This window comes from Meleagris gallopavo, chromosome 3 (assembly GCF_000146605.3).
Source record: "Meleagris gallopavo isolate NT-WF06-2002-E0010 breed Aviagen turkey brand Nicholas breeding stock chromosome 3, Turkey_5.1, whole genome shotgun sequence".
Classification (NCBI taxonomy): domain Eukaryota; kingdom Metazoa; phylum Chordata; class Aves; order Galliformes; family Phasianidae; genus Meleagris; species Meleagris gallopavo.
The window spans coordinates 48,231,592-48,250,279 of record NC_015013.2 but is presented as its reverse complement, the minus strand read 5'-3'; the positions used below and the strand labels follow the sequence as shown (position 1 = coordinate 48,250,279).

At 39.3% G+C, this 18,688-nt stretch overlaps 1 protein-coding gene across 1 annotated transcript in view; it reads left to right on the top strand.

The window, feature by feature from the left end:
* The first annotated feature begins 6,424 nt into the window (after positions 1-6,424).
* Positions 6,425-18,688, top strand: part of NPC1 (NPC intracellular cholesterol transporter 1) — a 20,008-nt gene continuing 7,744 nt past the window's right edge. Inside the window, exons 1-15 of the mRNA XM_031552835.1 lie at positions 6,425-6,547; positions 7,775-7,881; positions 8,496-8,671; positions 9,531-9,698; positions 10,336-10,585; positions 12,729-12,805; positions 13,253-13,623; positions 14,022-14,248; positions 14,798-14,898; positions 15,833-15,935; positions 16,155-16,344; positions 16,749-16,931; positions 17,664-17,778; positions 18,281-18,408; positions 18,503-18,643. Coding sequence (XP_031408695.1) covers positions 6,542-6,547; positions 7,775-7,881; positions 8,496-8,671; positions 9,531-9,698; positions 10,336-10,585; positions 12,729-12,805; positions 13,253-13,623; positions 14,022-14,248; positions 14,798-14,898; positions 15,833-15,935; positions 16,155-16,344; positions 16,749-16,931; positions 17,664-17,778; positions 18,281-18,408; positions 18,503-18,643 — 2,343 coding nt within the window. The 5' untranslated portion in view covers positions 6,425-6,541. The remainder of the gene's footprint in view (positions 6,548-7,774; positions 7,882-8,495; positions 8,672-9,530; positions 9,699-10,335; positions 10,586-12,728; positions 12,806-13,252; positions 13,624-14,021; positions 14,249-14,797; positions 14,899-15,832; positions 15,936-16,154; positions 16,345-16,748; positions 16,932-17,663; positions 17,779-18,280; positions 18,409-18,502; positions 18,644-18,688) is intronic.

Below are 18,688 nucleotides of genomic sequence, written 5' to 3'. Positions count from 1 at the left end.
TGGGCTGCGCGGTGTCACCGCCGGGTGCGTGGCTGCGGTTGGAGTGGGGGCCCGGCTGGGAGCGCCGCCGAGCCCCGGAGAGCAAGCTGAACCGTGCGGGCTGAGCGAGCTTTGTGCCCTGCTGCTGCAGAAAGCGGCAGCTGTCCGGATGCTGGCTGCCGGGATGCGCCCTGTTATGCAATGCCGGGTGCGTGTGAGTAGCCGTGCAGTCACATGCCCGCGCAGAGCATTGCTAGTGTCACCGGTGCCTGGCGCGGCTTGCTGCGAGTGTTTACTGCGGAAGATGGCAGCTCCCTGTGAGGCCTGTTATTGATCGGCGTGTGCGCGCTTCTGTCTGCTCCGAGTTGGAATTCCTTTGCTAAATTGCTCTGGGGTGGGATGGGGACACATTAATCCCTTTATCAGTCAGTTTGCCTCGTTGTTCAAGGCAGCAGTGAGATGCTCTGCTTTCCTCTGGAGAAACAGAGTATCTTGTACATCTCAGCGTCATCTTTTTCTTCTTTAACTGACTTAGAAATGCACGAAGTCAGGGTTTATACCAAGCTCACTTTAAGCTGCCAGGTTGGTCACCTTGTGTGTACTGAGGCTCTCCTGTGGTAGCAACCTCTGCTCCTCCTTGGAGATTGAGTAGAAAGCAAGAAACTCCTTCTTCCAGAGAAGCTGGTTGTTTGTCGGTGACTCGTGGTCTCCAGGTGGGTAGCTGATAGACTTTGCACCTTCCAAGCACTCCTTTCTGTGATTGTTTTGGAAGAATATGCTGAACAACATAGGGATGAAGTGTGCCCTGGGCTGGTGCAGGACCAAAGAGATGCTGTACTTCTACAGCTCAACATCCTCCTCCCACCAGGAGTGTGAAATAAGTTCCATTGCAGAAGGGTCTTGTTGATCTCTACAGGATCTTGTAGGGGATGTGGCTTTGTGGTTTATGAGAGGTTAACATGACAAAGTGACTTTACAAAACTGAAGCCTGTATGCCTAATGTAAGAAGGCAAAATTGGAGTGGCAGAGTAGGGGAATGGAAACAAACTTGACTTGAAATCTTTGCTGTTATATGTTGTTTACATCCTAATGTTCCACAAAGTAGACCTTAATATCTCTCAAAGAGAAGCTAGACCTTCAACTAGGCTGTACCTGTATAGTGCTTGCTTGCTGAAGAGAAACTTTCTGAAGGTTAACTCGTTCCCTCTCAAGCATGCTGGTAGAACGTTTTCATGCTTTCAGTTGTGGTGCGGGCCGAACTTTTGTCAGGTAACCTGCTGCTGGCTGGGAGCTAACTACCCACCTAAGAGCTGCATTGAGAGCCTTGGCTCTTTTATTCCTGTTTTTTGAATGTGGACTGTAAGTTCTGTTCTTTAAGTTAAGGAGTAAAGAATACCAAGCCTCTTAAATTCTTGTTCTCTTATCAGCTTGTTAATATGCTAGATGGCATTTTGTGTGCTTAATGTCAGCTGATGCAGTTGGCAATTATACCAAAATACAGGCTGTCAATTAGTGGTTAAGGAAGACTGGACACTTGTTTCCCATCAGTAATTGGGATCCCAAGCTACAAGGTCAGATTAACTTAAATGTTTCTGAAATTCTTAATGGTGGACATTAGTGGCTGATGCTGCTCAGTCCCAGCCTTGTCAGGTGATCTGCATTTTTGTGTGTGGCCTATGGTGGGAAGGTCTGAAATGCCTCTGTGAAGGAACCTGCATATCAGGGATGACAGCATAACTTCACAACAGGACGTAAGAGTAGATGGTTCCTGGAAAATCAGGAATGACTTGTTCCTTGTCATTCTGGATGGAAAGTGAGAAAGGTGTCTTAGGAGCAGAGAGACGACTGAGGTGAATGAGTGGAACAGTGCTTGACCTGCCGGTAGCCAAAACACTCCATCTAGGTGTCGTTACTGTTCCTCTGCAGGGCATCACGGATATTTTCTTGTGCCAGTGTTATTAGGGCCTTGTGCTTTCAGACTGTGCACACAGTAGTAGTGCATCTATCTCTTCCCCCAATAAAATCAAGCCGTTGTCAGTTAACACCAGCCTGCTTCCCCAGATACTCAACTACCATAATTACTGCAGCTTTCTCTTCCTACTGCACTATCGTGTTCCTGCAATGTGCTTGGGTAACTCCAGAGCTAGGACTTGCTTTGCCTGAGCACCTAATTATTTTTCCTTCCAGAGGGGAACAGTCACTTACCCGTGGGCAAAGGTACAAGAGAAACCTAGCTGACTGGGCTTGTCTCTGGATTGGTTGCTTTTGTACAGAGTACTGGAAGATACAGTATAAGAACTAGAAACCTGTAAAATTTTCTTTAGTCCAGGGACCCCCTTCTGACAGGGAGAGCTGTCAGAGTGAGTGGGCAGATTTATGGACTTAACCTGGTCACCTGCCTCCATAAGCCAATACTATGTTTATTAAAGATGGTGTAGTACCATGTTCCCTTAGAGTTCAGTTCTTGGAGCCAGAGCATCATATCCACTATTAAGGGTGATATGGATTAGATATTAATGGAGGTAGAGGTATGTTATTATATGGCAAGACAAGCAATTCCAAAGAATATCTCAAATGTACTGTGTTAGATGAAGAAAGGGAGAAACAGCCGTACCTGATGCTGCTGCCTTTTCCATACATTAATGATCTTAGTTTGGGGAGCCAAACAAAGTTATTTTGTTTTCTGGAATTTGCAGTTACAAGAAGTTTTTGTTTCTGTATACAGCGATGTTGTTGTTCTTTGTCTGCTTCACAGCTACATAATCATTGCTGATGGCTAATGTTTCTGGAAGTATTGAAGGTTATGGATTTGTTTCAACGTGCCGTTGAAGAAACTTGGACCGAAGTAAATGTGTTTATGATCTGTTGAAATGCCAGTTCTGTTGCAAACAAATGATAATGCCTGGGAACAGGAAAGTTGTAGCAGAACCTGTGTAGAGTGTTGCTGATAGTCATGGAATGCTAATATGTGCTTGTGTGCAAGTTTGTGATTGGGATCCCTGCAGCCCAGACCCAAGGCGAAGCTTCTCTTTAGACAGAATGGTTCTATCAGAAGTAGGAATTTACTTTCTTCAGCTCTGGGTATGTGGGAGGATAGTGGTAGTGCCAGCCGTTTTCTGAACTCTGCTGGAGGCAGGGGGAAACAGCTTTAATTCAAAGCTAACTTTCTATTGCTTGAAAAAGTACTCATGGAAGTCTCATTTCAAGATACTGAGGACTTGATGTGGTCTTCCCAAATACTTCAGTGGAGCTTTCTGGAGTATCTTGCATTGTTTAGAAGGGAATTTGGTTCAATATAGCATATCTTGTTGTTTCCTGGGATCAGGGGAACCTTTGCACACTTAAGTATGATGAAGAAGTTATTTAAAAGCTTGACTGTACAAGCAGTAGCTTTGTTCCCTGTGACTTATTTACAATAACAGTTACTCACCTGTATCCTTTCTTATTTGTGAAGGAATGCTTCTCTGGAAGAGTGGAGAGAACAAAGTATTTATTCTGACTTACCGTCTGTTACAAGGCTTCGGGGAAAGAACTTTCAGCTCTATCTTATCAGTGATAAAGAAGTTATTTAATGACTAGTAGTATCCCTGCTTGCTCTCTGAAAACCAGGAGCTCAGCCCTCTCCTGTACTTTGTAGCTGACTCAGAGGTGAGCATGCTATTAAATTGCCACTGTCTGACAGCTGTGTCGCTGACTTCTAACTGATGACTTCAAATGATTTGATTGGCATTTATGCATATTGACCCAGTTCTTGTAAATCGGGTAACACCGGAGCCCTATCAGTCCAGGGAGGTAATTCAGATTCCTTTTAGTGAGGTCCTGCTGGGTCATATCATGAGTTCACTGGAATTGGACTATTGGTGTTTACACAGAAGTAGAATGAACTTTTATAAGTTACAGTTCTAGGTCTAAGTGGTGTATTACAAGTAACTGACACATTCACCTTCTCTAAGCAGGCCAAAAGTCTGTGGGAAGTGTGTTGTTTTTTTCCACTGTAAGTTTTATCTGCCCCAAACTTCAGTAATGGGGCTGTAAGTTACATATTTAAGTTACAAGTATAATCTGCCACTAAGCCAAAATACCTTGTCTTGCTTTATTTTCTTATGTGTTTAGTTGAATGCTTCTTGTTGCATGACCTCTTATGCAAGGAAGCTGCTTTATGTTTCATCCTGGAAATGATAGTAGAAAGGCTTACAGGTGAATTTGTTATCATGTAGTTGTCTATAATACAGTCTGTATTTGAATTTGTTGTTCCTATGTAGTTATAACTGAGGAATTGCTAACTTAAAATAGAGATAACATTGGTAAAAGCAGCAGAACTTACCAGTCTGCCTGATGTGTCAACTGAAGTAAACCTTCCTACTGTAGAAGTGCTCCCACTGTAAACCTTAAGATTTCTGTGTTAATAGTGATGTGAAGTTTTCTACTTTGGAAGAAGTTAAGTCTCTTCAGAAAGAGGAGGTTGAACTCTGTGAAATTTAAAAATCAAGATGTGTTAAATTCACAGATTTGGTGCAGCAGGTGTTTTGAGGTATGATTGCAAACCAGTCTAGGCTAAATGTGAAGATCTGCGTGAGATGCAAGAAATGCCCGATCCAGTTCTGACTGGTGGTAATAAGCAGCTTGAATCTTTGCTCTTTCCTAAGAACAGTAGTGAATCTTTGCTTCTTGAGGAGGTGATTCAGTTACTTCTGACATTGGTGTGCGCACACACACGTAAGTCTTCCTTCTGCTAGCAGGCTTATTTGCTGATAGAACTGGTCTGTATAGATGCAGGAAGCAGAGGCTGAGTTGATGACTTCAAACATAGTTTGATGTAAGCTTAGACACTGTGAATTTCATTAGGCATGAAATGAATATACAGTGTGTTTCTATGGGCAGTCTCCAAATTGTTATTGTAATTTAGCTTCTTGGCTTATGCTGGATGTTAAACATCTAGTGTCTAGAAGTGTGATTTTTTTTTTTTTCTAGGGATGCATGCCAGCTTGTATATAAGAATATGGGAATATTTAACAGCCGATTACAGATTTAGCTAGAAGAAGTGCTTAAGTAGAGAAATGAAGTAGCAGTCTGGACGTGTGGTACTCAGGTTGAATTCTGAACCCACTGGTTTGCAGTGAGTGACTTGTGTTTGGGCTTTGTTTCCTAAGTTAAGTTAAAGGGGGAAACTAACAAGTTCAGGTAAACAGATGTTTATCAGTTACAATAATCCAGTTACTAGTATGCTTTTTGCAAAGAATTTGGTGTAGTTCAGCATAGAAATGGATGTTGTGGAAGCGCTATTGTAATCTTAGAAAGCTCTAGGATATGATGAATGCAGCCTTTCAGGGGCCTCCCTGGTCAGTAAACAGTTTTATTCATGGTCAAGCACGCAGCTCAGCAGTCTGTCCTTGCTGTATAAGCATATGGTGTTTCTACAGATGTGAAGTCAAGGTTGTTCAGGAGATAAAAATAGGTCAGTTATCTTTAAAACCGTACCATGCAGTCTTTTGATGCTTGTGTGCTTGCAGAAACACAGTAAATGTTTAGGCAGTCCGCATTCTGCTTGCAGCCCAGGCAGCAAAACTCTGGAGCTGTTCTCAAGCTTTCACTATAAACGGTGTGTTGTTGCATTCTTTCTTAAAGGTTTTAATTTTAAGAATAAATACTCTGATTTAGTAATTCAGATGTCTCAGTACAAGCACTTCTGAACAGAAATGCAATGCATTCAAGGTGCAGTTGTGCACTTTCAACTTCCTTCATTTTATGCATACAATAAAGAACTTATTTGAATTTTTCAGTAATCTCTAGACCTAGGGATTTCCAAAATGTTGTTTGGCCTTCCCTGTGTGGATGCGGCGTGTTTTTGTCCATGAGTGTTAATGGAGGGCATCCCTTCAGTTTCTTGCAATAAATGACATTCTGTGGTGAATGTAGAGCTGTGAAGTCCTGTTCTGGAATCCTCTAATGCTGTTACTTCCTCCAAATCTGTCAGCGAGCGGATGGATTTGCAAGAAGGGCTGAAAGGTTATAGGGAGAACTGAAAATATTACACGTGAATAATGTACTTCTCTTCATGTTCAGTGACTCACACTGAAATAAGTTTAACCCACTAATCACGTGCATTGTTCTACATGAAGAAACTCTTTTTTTCCCTTTTATTTGGGAATGCTTTGCAAGTATTGGTTTGGGTTTTTCTTCAATAACTCTAGCACTTAAGAATTATGCTGTCAGGGGCTGAGCAGAGAGGGGTGGAATGCTGACATACAACACTGTGTTCATGCATGCCATGTCAATACGTGCTTTTCTCGATGGATGCTTTCTGTAGCACATATATCTGAATTACAGGAAGTTATCTAATCTGGACTATAAGTGGCTGTTGGAATAGTAATGTGCAAACTACCTGGTAGTTGAAAAAACAAGTAATTATTCCTTGCTGTTAATCAGTTTCCTCATGTTGATTTAGGTACTTCCACAACAGTGTGTCTGGTATGGAGAATGTGGAATTGCATCTGGAGACAAGAGATACAACTGTGCTTATGATGGACCACCTATAGCTCTACCAGAGGATGGCTATGACTTGATGCAGGTGAGCTGCTTCTGTACATCCACTGAAAAGTACTTCTCTTGCACTTGAGAGTTCTGTTATGGGTTTTGTTGGACCTGCACTGTAACTTTTAGCTATCTGATTTTCACTTTTTTGAAAGGTAAATACTGATTCTCTCATTTCTCAGATCTAGCTTGTAGCCCCAGCTGTGTGAAGGTGATAGACTGCTGTTTCTATTCAGGTATATGAGATGCCTCCAAACCATGTGATCTACATACAAACTTTCACAAACAAAATTCTAAATAGAGGATTGCTGCATTTTCCTGCTTATTTTCTCACTGCTTTGAGCACTTGCACTCTTTAGTCTGTTTTTAGGACTCTGATTTGTGATGTTTATCAGTTATGTCTTTTGTATTTCTAAAGACGACTAAAATTCTATTCTGGCAGATAATCGTTCTGATTCCTTCCTTAATTAGGAAAGCAGTAACTGAAACCAGTCATTCAAATGGGGCAAACCTTATCCAAGTTTTGTTTCTGTAGCTGTGCCTAATATTAGACAGTGTTTCCCTATCGGAGTTTTTGTTTCCAAAATGAACAAAACTGAAGTTAAAATATTTTCTGGATTTGATGCACAACATAGGGTGATATTGCCAGACTTGTCTTCTGGCAGATGGTGACTCAAAGCCTTAGTGTGGAATAACTACAAAGTAATGGCTTGGCTGTCAGCAGTAACAAATTGGTGAGCTGACTGTGTTACACTTTCAGAGGACTTAATAACATACAAGAAATGTACAGTATGGATGGCACTAGTGTTAGAATAAATGCACTTCTTTTCTATAAACTGGACATTAAATAGTTCTTCCATGTATTTGGTGACTCTGCTTAGTGGCTTGTCTTCTGAGACTTGAGAATTTGATCCTGTTCAGGAGATGCATTGAAGGATAAGCTGCAGGAATACTTCAGAGTTGGGTGACTGTGTTGTCCTCTTACTGATGGACTCTCAAATACGATTATCATTCTATATATAGACCCTGGTGACTAAAGATCATCTGAAAGAGCTTCTTAAAGGAAATGATACCCTGAATAATACAAATGATTCTTCTGTCCATATTCTCTTATGAATCTTACTGGCTGGACTGATTCTTTCGTTCATCTCCCACAACAACAACTATCTTCTGCAATGTGCTGAAATAAAACTTGAGTTTTGAGATTTTAAGCATGCTTTTCTTTCCTTCCCTTGTACTAATCTCAGTATTGTTTATATTTTAGGAACTCTGTCCAGGTTTATTCTTTGGCAATGTCAGTACTTGCTGTGATATCCTTCAGCTTCAGACTTTGAAAAACAACTTGCAGCTGCCTCTGCAGTTTCTTTCCAGGTATGCTAATGAATGGCAAAGCAGCTAGAGCTTTTTAAAATTAGAAGGGACATCAGGACACTTCAGTTGAAGCGAACTGTAGATGTGGTAATTTCATTTTAAGGCTTATTGCAGTGAGCTCTTGGAAAGACTTTCTTATCTCTATCAGGAAGCCTTAACTCTGTGAAGCAATGTCTTACAGTCTGGACTGAGTGAGTTGGTAGCATAAACGCTAATTTACTTTGTCTTGAGCTACTGCATTTGTAATGAAGTCTTCTTCAGAAGAGGATGACAGAGGACTGTTCAACCTTTCTAGTAGCAGCAGTTAAGCTCCTTTTAATTTCTTGTCAACTGCTGCTTGTAGCAGCTATGTGAGGTATAGAATTTCCTAGTAAGTAATGTTGATACTTCTGACTGAAGAATATGAAACAACTTTAAGCACCAATTATTGTTGTTTGGATAACTACTTTTTATGTAAGTGTATTCAATTTTTATATATTAATATATTAAACAAAAACTTTAAGTTCTTTGTTTTATCACTGAGCAGAATGCTTACAGTTGGTGTGTAAGTGAAATCGGATATGCTTCATTTTTACCTCTTAATCTGATTGCTGTTCATTAACTTTCCTACCCAGGTGTCCATCATGTTTCTACAACTTGATTAACCTCTTCTGTGAACTGACTTGCAGTCCAAATCAGTCTGAGTTTTTGAATGTTACAAGCACCATACCTTATTATGATCCAGTTTCAAAAGAAAACAAAAGTAGTATTACAGAGCTGCAGTACTTCATTGGAGAACGCTTTGCAAATGGTGAGTAAACAATGTGCTGATGCACTTTTATCAAGGTAACAGGAACAAGACTCTTCCAGGATATGCTGGGAGGTGAACGGCGGACAACTGTCTTTTGTACTACAAGGCATCAAATAGATGCCAGTAGGTCTCCTTTGAAACATCTATATTTGATAGGGGACATTATGCTGACACTTACATCTTTTGAAGGTTCAGCTGAGACTGAAAATCTGTGATTTTTAATAGCTGATAACATAGATGACTTTATCTTCAGAAAAAGAAAATAGTTTCTAACTGAGTATCACAAGCATGCCTAATATTGAAACTCACCAATATGAAGTTTGTGCTGTGGATTACCTTATTTCTGAGTCATATAGATCATTTCCCTGTGAAATGTACTATTATAGTCTCTTGTCAAATGCAAGTATCTTTTTCTTAAAAACAAGTGGTTTAGTCTATATTTTAGTTTTATAGCAAATGTGAAGAATTAATTTGGTCTCTTCTTGGTTTTTTGACCTGTAAGTTGAGGCATTTGAAAGAGACTTATGGCCTGGGGTCAAAAGTATTGTCTCAGTCATAACCTCTCAAAAGAGACGCTTCATATTGTTAGAAAGAACATGATCTAATAAAGAAGGTTCTGGTAGTGCAGTGCAGATGCAGCTGGCCTACTTAAATTAAGATCGCTGTAGCAAAACACTGTAACCTTGATTGCTGTAAATAAAGCTGAAAGCATTACTTTGCTATCTTATGATGTTTCCTCTTGAAAGCTATAAGCATTTTCTTTGAACTTGATGAGTCTTCACTTAGTTCCCAAATTCAGAATGCTTGCTGAAGTGCTAATACTGACTTAATGACTTCTGTCTTCATACATTCTTTCTAGAAATGTATAATGCCTGCAAAGATGTTGAGGCTCCATCAAGTAATGTTAAGGCATTGGGGCTGCTGTGTGGAAAGGACGCCAAGGACTGCAATGCTACCAACTGGATTGAGTACATGTTTAGTAAAGATAATGGACAAACTCCTTTCAGCATTATTCCTATCTTTTCAGGTAAAAAAAAAAAAAGTGGAAAAAATAAGAATTTGCTGTGAATCTTCTGTCAGAGGCTGTATGCAATAGTCAGGATGCTAACTCATCAAATGGCCACCCAGCAATAATTAGCCGTAGTCAGGCTTTCAAAGCAATATAACCTAAGCTGAATCTTATTTTTTTGCTTGAAAGTTGTAATTGCTTTCTATTCAATTTATTACCGTAGATGCCTAAAACTCATTGAGAGATGGACTGATCTTGGAAAAACTGGGTAACTTGTAATCTTTAGAAATGTAGGGCAATGCCCTGATCTTTCATGGTTTTTATAAGGAAGCTGTTCTGTTCCTCAGATGAACAGACTGGGGCAAGGAATGCATTACAGCTTGTTGCTAGGAGGTGGTAGGAGTGCTTGTTAGTTCTTCAGATTAAAGTGTTCTAAAAACATGATTACTAGGTATACATATCTAAGGAGTTACTGCCTTCTTCCATGCAGGCATTGCTACAGGACTGAGGAAAAGCTACTGCTTATGAAGGGGACTGTCATGTAAAGGGTTCATTCATTAAACTAGGAAGCCTGTATTGTAAAACTACATTTTTTATTTTTTATTTTTACCTTGTAGTAAACTGACTTTGCATGTGTGACTTTGGTATTTCGTAGACGTTCCTGTCCATGGAATGAATCCTATGAACAATGCTACCAAAGGCTGTAATGAGTCTGTGGATGATTCGACAGGACCGTGCAGCTGTCAAGACTGTTCAATTGTTTGTGGTCCGAAACCTCAGCCCCCTCCATTACCTGTTCCTTGGCTTTTATTTGGTTTGGATGCTGTGTATATCATCATGTGGATCTCATACATGGGGTTTCTACTCGTATTTTTTGCTCTAGTTTTTGGAGTCTGGTGTTACAGGTAAAACACTTAAGATGTACAGCTCTGAAAGTAACTTGCTTTTTCTGTGGAAACTTTGCGTTGTACAGAATGCTTATGCTTCTGGGATCACCCAGCCTGGAGTTGTGTTGTATGCCAGATGCTTTATGCTTGCAGAGGCTGTTTGAATACTAGAAAGTATGTGGTAGAAAGTGAATACAGAAGTTTTTAGCTGATATGAAACTCTTGCATATGCTGCCTAGCTCAGGACCAAGTAGGCTAATTTTCAACTTGCATAATATAATTATGGAGCTCAACTCACAGTTACTGGGAGAGAGCAATATCTGATATTGGTGGCCGCATGCAGTTGCATAAGACTGGCATACTTGAGTTCATGCTTATGGAAATTTGAGGAAACGCATGTATTTGCTTACCCTGATTGATGTGAGGCTTTTGTGGTAGGGAGTAAAGTCTCACTTGAACTGTATCATTTTTTTTTTTTTTTGGATGGTATCAATTAAGATATCAAAGAACTGCCTTCCGGGAGTGAAGTAAGCTACAATCGCATGTCAAACTCTGGAAGCCAAGGGGCTTTACTTACATATACACATACTTACAAGTGCTTAAAACCAGGCTAGTCCACTAATATCTCATCTACAGCAACTGCATTTAAACAAGCTCATTCTTTTCACTGTTGAACTGTTCTTGATGCTCTAAACAGTTTCAAGGAGCTTCATATTTTTATTAATCATAAAGTACACATTTTTAGGTAAGTCAAATGCTCTACGAGAGAGCCTCCATATAAGTAAGTAAAGTGCTATCCTTTTCCTCAAACTATGTTGTTCATGAAGTAATAGAAGTGAGCTAGGAAACTTCAGTTATGGAGGGGCCTGTTTGCAGCAAATGCTGTTTTGTTAAAACCTCTGCTACTTCTGGATATTGTTACATATGAAATGAAGTATTTGTACTCTCTGCACCCTACTTTGTCAAGTCGTGTGCCTGGGGGAAGAATCACTGAAATGAAAATTTCTTGAAGATAATTAACTTGCAGAAACTCAACTCAAGATCACTGGGAGACAGCAATATCAGATATTGGTGGCCACGTGCAGTTGTAGCAGACTAACTGGAATGTATGTTTAGACTAATGCCTGTACCAAAACAATCATGCCCTAATACAGATAGTGCTGCTTGGCTGCTTTTCTCTATCATCCTGTTCTGAAAATACTAACTGAGCTTCCTGTGATCATAGCATTTTAAAAAGTAATGTATAGCAAGCACCTTCTCTGTGCTACACAATGTTCTCTAGTAAGAACAGAAGCAGCTATGTTAGAAATGCTCTGGTGTGGTTGTACTAGTCATCATGAGCAGTGGAAGCCTATTAATATTTCTTGATAGCATTTTCCAGAGGGTTCAACTACCTAACATCCTTAAGTAGGGTTATGTTGTTCAATTATGACCAAGAATCTAAAATTGCTGTGTAATAAGATTTGAATCTCCGTAGACAAGGACAACTGTATATAACAAACTTATGCCATGCTTACTAGCCTGGTCTGGTAAACTTGTTAAACAACATGGCTACATAACTGAAATAGTGAGAATATGTCTGGTTCATAGCCAAAAATACCTGTCCCTAATTTGGATGCCTATTGATGAGATTGCTATGAAGAGAGTGTAGTGCTTATTTCCTGCTCTAGGTATTAGATAAGACCATAAGCATTATAGGTCAGCTATAAGTGTTCTGCCTTCAGGACAGAAAAAGTATGCTTTTTCTTGCTTTGCTTTGCTATTTTGTTAGCCTGAGTACCTGTAACTTAAGTTATTACTGAAGTCAAATATTTCTAATGTGGATGTCTCTTGCTGGGGATCAAACTCTCTTAATCCTTCTGAACAGACTGCAGCTTTGTCAGCTGTCTTATGCTTTTCCAGCTTGGATCAAGAATACGTTCTCTATGTAAAGTTAAGAACACCAGTAGCATTCACAGTAGAGAACCTATAATGTTATAGCAGAGTGATAACATTAGCAGGACAACTCAGTCAACTTGACCGACTGGGGGTGGAAAGAAGATGTCTATGCTTTCTGGGCTAGTCATATACTCAATTTACTACTAGCACGGAGAACTATTTCTGCTGTACATGTGCAAGGAATCTTGTGGAATTAGGGTAACATAGTCTTTTTCTCTTACAGGAGGCGGCATTTTGTCTCTGAGTATACACCAATTGATAGTAATGTAGCCTTTTCTGTCAACTCTCATCATGATAATGGTATGTCTTGGATGAAAGCATCAGATTTATTAAAATTGTCTTAAATTCATCTACTTCTATGGGTAGATTCGAGATGTTTAGCTTTGCTAGCCCATATAATCAATTCCTAAATTACTATATTTAAATTGTTTGCCTAGTATTGCTTTAGGTTTGCAATAGTACTTAACTCTATTTTACTGTATGCCAGAAGCCCTTGCTGCACAGGTTATGTGTGTGGTAATACTACTATGAAGTTCTAGAGCGCTTTGTGTCTTCTTGCATTAGAAGAGGCAATGTAATTATGAGCTGACTTCTGGCCCTTGACCTCAGTAAAAGGTTAATCCCTGGATCTGACTGTCAGTGTAAATGCTTCTTCCAGTGCTTAAGTAAAATCCTGATTGTTTCAATGTGTTTTAGGGAAATGTTGTTAAACTGATTACTCAAACATTCCCTATTTATTTCTTACAGGGAAAATTACCTGTGGTGAGAGGCTTGGTGAAAGGTTTGAGAATGGCCTAAGGATGACATTTACATCATGGGGTGCTTTCTGTGTCAGAAATCCACGCCCAGTTATCCTCTTCTCTGTGGTCTTTATTGCTATGTGCTGTTCAGGCTTTGTATATATTAAAGCAACTACAAACCCTGTAGATCTCTGGTCAGCTCCAAGCAGCCAAGCCCGCAAGGAGAAGGAATACTTTGACAAACACTTTGGGCCTTTCTTTCGTACTGAGCAACTTATTATTCAAGCCCCAAACAGCCGTCCAAGCATCTATTCACCGTACCCATCAGGAGCAGATGTGCCTTTTGGACCTCCACTCGACAAAGATATTCTCCATCAGGTAACTAGGACTTCAAAAGCAAAAGCCCAAACTTTGCTAACCGGTGTAATTGTAAGGAGTTGTGTCTTCCATCTGTAAGGTGATGTGTCCAGCCAAATGGTCATTAGTTATCTCTAGGTACATCAGAAATCATGTTATAAAATCCATATTCGCTGTAATCCTTACTATAAAAGCTTTTTTTCTGAAAGCCTTGTGTATTATTTTCTGTTCAAGGTGAACTTGCAGGCTAATGCAGCAATTTTAATGCGAACAGCAAAGTAAGAGTGACTTAGTTTTGCACTCCTATTGACTTTTGCCATTGCCTTTGGAAACTTCTAGAAATACAGCACACACGTACGAATAGAAAAAGAAAGAATTTGTCTTACACAGACTTCAATTCAATTCTTTTTTTTTTTCAGGTGCTTGATTTGCAAAATGCTATTGTGAACATCGTTGCTTCTTTTGACAATGAAACTGTAATGCTGAAAGACATTTGTGTGGCTCCTCTTGCTCCCTACAACAACAACTGCACTATATTGAGTGTACTCAACTACTTCCAAAACAGTCATTCTGTTCTAGATCACGCTGTGGGGGATGAGTTCTTTGTGTATGCTGACTATCACACTCACTTCTTATATTGTGTTCGGTAAGCAGTATGATTAGGTGCTTTTCAAACTGTGGATAAACTGGATTCTTCTCATGCTGGCAGACAAAACTAGCCAGTTCTTGCCAACTCCTTGAACTACTTATTCCTTTTTCATTCCACAATACTATGTCAAAGTACAGATCAGCGTAGTGTGTTTGTCTTACTATTTCTCTACCTAGTACTTCAGTGGGAGTTATTTTCTTCAGTTTTCAGGCTAATTTTGGTTTGGTGCAGACACTAGCTGTGGTTTACTTAAAGCATGTTTCAAACACTTCTGCTAAATAGAACTCTGATGGAGAAGACGCGTGCTAAGCTTTCATTTAAGTTTATAGGAAGTAGTAGCCAATCCTTTCCCTAAAATCTTAGAAGACATTTTAAAAACTAATTAATTTTAAAGCAAACGTTCCATAAGGACAGTGCATCACTAGCAGTTCTATCTTATTTCCTTTGGACAGTTGTAAAACATTAGCTTCTTACTGTTCTTGTTTGGTGGTGCTGTGCTTCACTTGCTAAGTGTAAGCTGATAATTATTGCTGGTCATTTCTTTAGGGCTCCAGCATCACTGAATGACACAAGTTTGCTTCACGATCCTTGCTTAGGAGCATTTGGTGGACCTGTCTTTCCATGGCTGGTGTTAGGGGGATATGATGGTAAGTGACGAAACAGTGTTACAGTTTAAAATCTTCAATACATTCTTGCTTGCTGTCTTTGGTGCTAAAGATTCTCATTGACTTGACTGTTCAAAAGCACTCCTGAGAAACTTTGTATTTTTTTTTTTTTGTTAAACTTCAACTAAGAAAGGATATTTTTAACTGACCTGCTAGTAGGTCAGTGCTGAGAACAAAGGCAGACAACTCCAGAAGTGACAAGTGCAAGTGGTCTGACTGAAACTTATCCCGTTAATAAGCATGTGAATGTGGAATCTGCTTCAAGCCTTCTTGAGGATCTCTAGTTTCAAGAAAGTAGATGTGAAGTATCTCAAGCTGACATTCTAGGATGTGCATGTATCTTACTTCTGAGATAGTTGCGTCACTGATCTGAAAAAGCAGCTAAGAACAGGTAAAGATGTTTGCAAAGGAAGCTCTTCCATGACTATTAGGAAGCCTAAATTTAGTTCAAGCGACTTGTCTATCAAATTGTGTTTAACTGGATATGTCAAATGTGTGAAACAGCTATTGAAGTCAAGCACATGATTAACTGAAGATTGTTTTCAACATGCTTTGAGTAAATGCTAAGCATGCAAGAGAACAACGGGGAGAACTGCATCTGGTTTCTTACCAGATTAAGTCATAAGCACTAGTTAACTAACAACACCTTGTCTAACCATGCAGCACTTTAATGCTGGGATACCATGAACATGATAGATAATGACTGATTATTTTTACAGTGCAATCCAGAGTGCTTACCAACTCATTTCTATTTCAGTAACATCTTTGAGCATTCAATGTGATTGGAAAGATTACAATCAGTGGAATTCTAGTGGTGGGATTGCTTGAACTATACCCCTTAAAACCTAATTACACCTGCTTATGTTACAATGTAAGTTCAATTTCATAATGCCTGGTACTTTTTTCTATTCTACAGGTGATAACTATAATAATGCTACTGCTCTTGTTATTACTCTTCCTGTTAACAACTACTACAATGACTCCAAGAAGATAATGAAAGCCCTGGCATGGGAGAAAGAGTAAGTAGCCTTTTTGTATTCTGAAATGTATATAGAAATTAAAGCAACTTTTAAACATAAATGCACTGGCAATTTATTGGTCTAACTAATTGGGATGTTTTGAGAAGCAGAATAACATGTAAAGGACTGATCATTACTGGTCATGAGATTCCCTTCATCTGATACATTTTATTTATTCTTTAAAGTATGACTGACTCTTCCTTTTTTTTTTTTTTTTAGGTTTGTTAACTTTTTGAAGAACTACAATAATCCAAATTTGACCATATCATTTTCTGCTGAACGGAGCATTGAAGACGAAATCAATCGTGAAAGCAGGAGTGATGTCAGCACTGTTCTAATAAGCTATATTGTAATGTTTGTGTATATCTCCATAGCTTTGGGACATATCCAGAGCTGGGGAAGGCTGCTGGTATGTTTATTGTTCTCATTTCTCTAAACTCTTTAGTTTTAAATAGCTTTCCAGATAGTTTTGCTGAACACCTGTGTTCCATCTTGTCAGAAAGCATTGAGTCCCCTTTGGGCAGGAGCTGAAGGAAGCACTGTATTGTTATACTTGACAATTCACTCGTGCTTTGTAGCCTCTACTAGATCTGTTTTCATTTGGTACGTGTAATTAACTTCAACTTTTAAGGCTTGTTGCTCCAGGTTTAAGTACTCTGGCTCTTCAAAACTTCAAAAGAAGCAGAAAAGTAAGCTTCTTCCTAACTATATTCTACATAAGAATGTATTTTTCTGCCTTTGCTATAGTCTCTTATGTGATGATGCTGGTTTAGCTAATGGTCATTAAAACTTTTTTAATTAAAACTTTTTTAGGTGGATTCGAAGATCTCCCTGGGCATTGCAGGCATCCTGATTGTCCTGAGCTCAGTGGCATGTTCCATAGGCATTTTCAGTTACTTTGGAGTCCCAGTGACACTGATTGTGGCAGAAGTTATTCCCTTCTTGGTGCTGGCTATTGGGGTGGACAACATTTTTATTATAGTCCAGACACTTCAGGTATTTATTATCTTGTGCAGTTTTTTTAAAATGTTTATTTCTTATTTTTGAATTACATTACTTTGAAGTAGGAAGTCTTCAGTGCTCTGTCCAATGTGAGCAGCTCTAGATTCTCACTGGGTATCTAGTAGCCTGGAAAAAAGCCAGGATTATATGTAATTGCTGTTCACCCTTCCTAGAATGAAGTTAAAAACTTTTTACTTATGCTTAGCTATTGATTGATACTAAACTTGTTTAGTATGGCTTCAGTATGCACCTAAGGATATATCAATGAATTTTTAACATCTCCCTTAGTTGTAGAACTCTTGCACTATTTTAATATTTCAGTGCATTGTGAGCAATGATCATTTACTAAACTATATGCTCACACTGTCAACCTTTGATAATATTTAGTGGGTGGGTAATCTGCTTTCCAATTTAACAGGCTTGCTAATGTGCAAAAAAAAAAAAAAACCCCAAAAAACCCACAACCCTGGTGCTGCTTTTGGCAAATGTGTGATTTTGGCTGAAGCATTGAATTTGTCTCAAATGTAACTTACAATATTGTAGTAAGACAACAAGGGTGGGAGGGAGGGAAGTGTTCATGCTGTACTTGTATTAGAGAATCAGCTTATACAACATCTATTAATGCTGCATGGATAACTATGATTATCTGGGATATCTGGATATTTAAAGCCATATGAAATAACTTATTAGGAATCATGGAACTTTATTTATTCTCCCTCAAAACAGAGAGATGAGCGTCTTGAGGGTGAAACTCTTGACAAACAGATTGGCAGAGTCCTGGGAGATGTGGCACCTAGCATGTTTCTCTCATCTTTTTCTGAAACTGTGGCATTTTTCTTAGGTAAGGTTCAAATATTACAGAAGTTGCATCATACTCGCATATTCTAAGAATAACTGCAAAACTAAAACATAAATAGAGCAGAACTTCTAGAGGAAGTTTTAGCTTCACTTTTTTTATTGCTATAATCAACCTTAGCTTCTCAGCTGGAGATGGCTCTAAGACTGGCACAGTGAGGTCACATTCTGTACGAAGAACTTGACAGGTTCAGAATGTAGTGACAATACAGTACAAAGCTCCAGCCTTTTAATCAAAAATACAACTGGAAACAAACCAAATATCAGACTGATGCTTTCATTGCACTCAGTGATCTTTCCACTGCTTGGAAAGTGATAGAATCTATTTGAGATTCACCCTCAGTGTGTTGGAGGCGTATCTTATGCTGGCACCCTTCAAGTGTAAATCAGCCCTGTCTCACAGTGAGGTTGGTTTACATCTAATGTAATTTGCTATTGGCTCTCCAAGGGGAGCGGGAACTTACTTGTTAAACTGGCTCACTTTTCAGGGACACTGTCTACCATGCCAGCAGTTCGCACGTTCTCCCTGTTTGCTGGAATGGCTGTGCTCATAGATTTTATCCTTCAAGTCACCTGCTTTGTAAGTCTCCTGGGCTTGGATATTAGGCGCCAAGAGGTGAGTATGAATATGTCTGTAACTTCTGTATGATAGGGATGTCACCTTCTGCAGAACTGTACTAAAACCAGTTTACTTTGCAATTCATTTCCAGAGGAATAGACTAGATATTCTGTGTTGCATCAAAGGCAGTGAAGAAATGAGGGGAGTCCAACGCTCCGAGAGCATCTTATTTTTGTTCTTCAAAAACCTGTATTCTCCGTATCTGCTTAAGGATTGGATGAGACCAATAGTGGTATGTATACTGTATTTACAGTAAGCAGCCATCTAAACCTGAGCA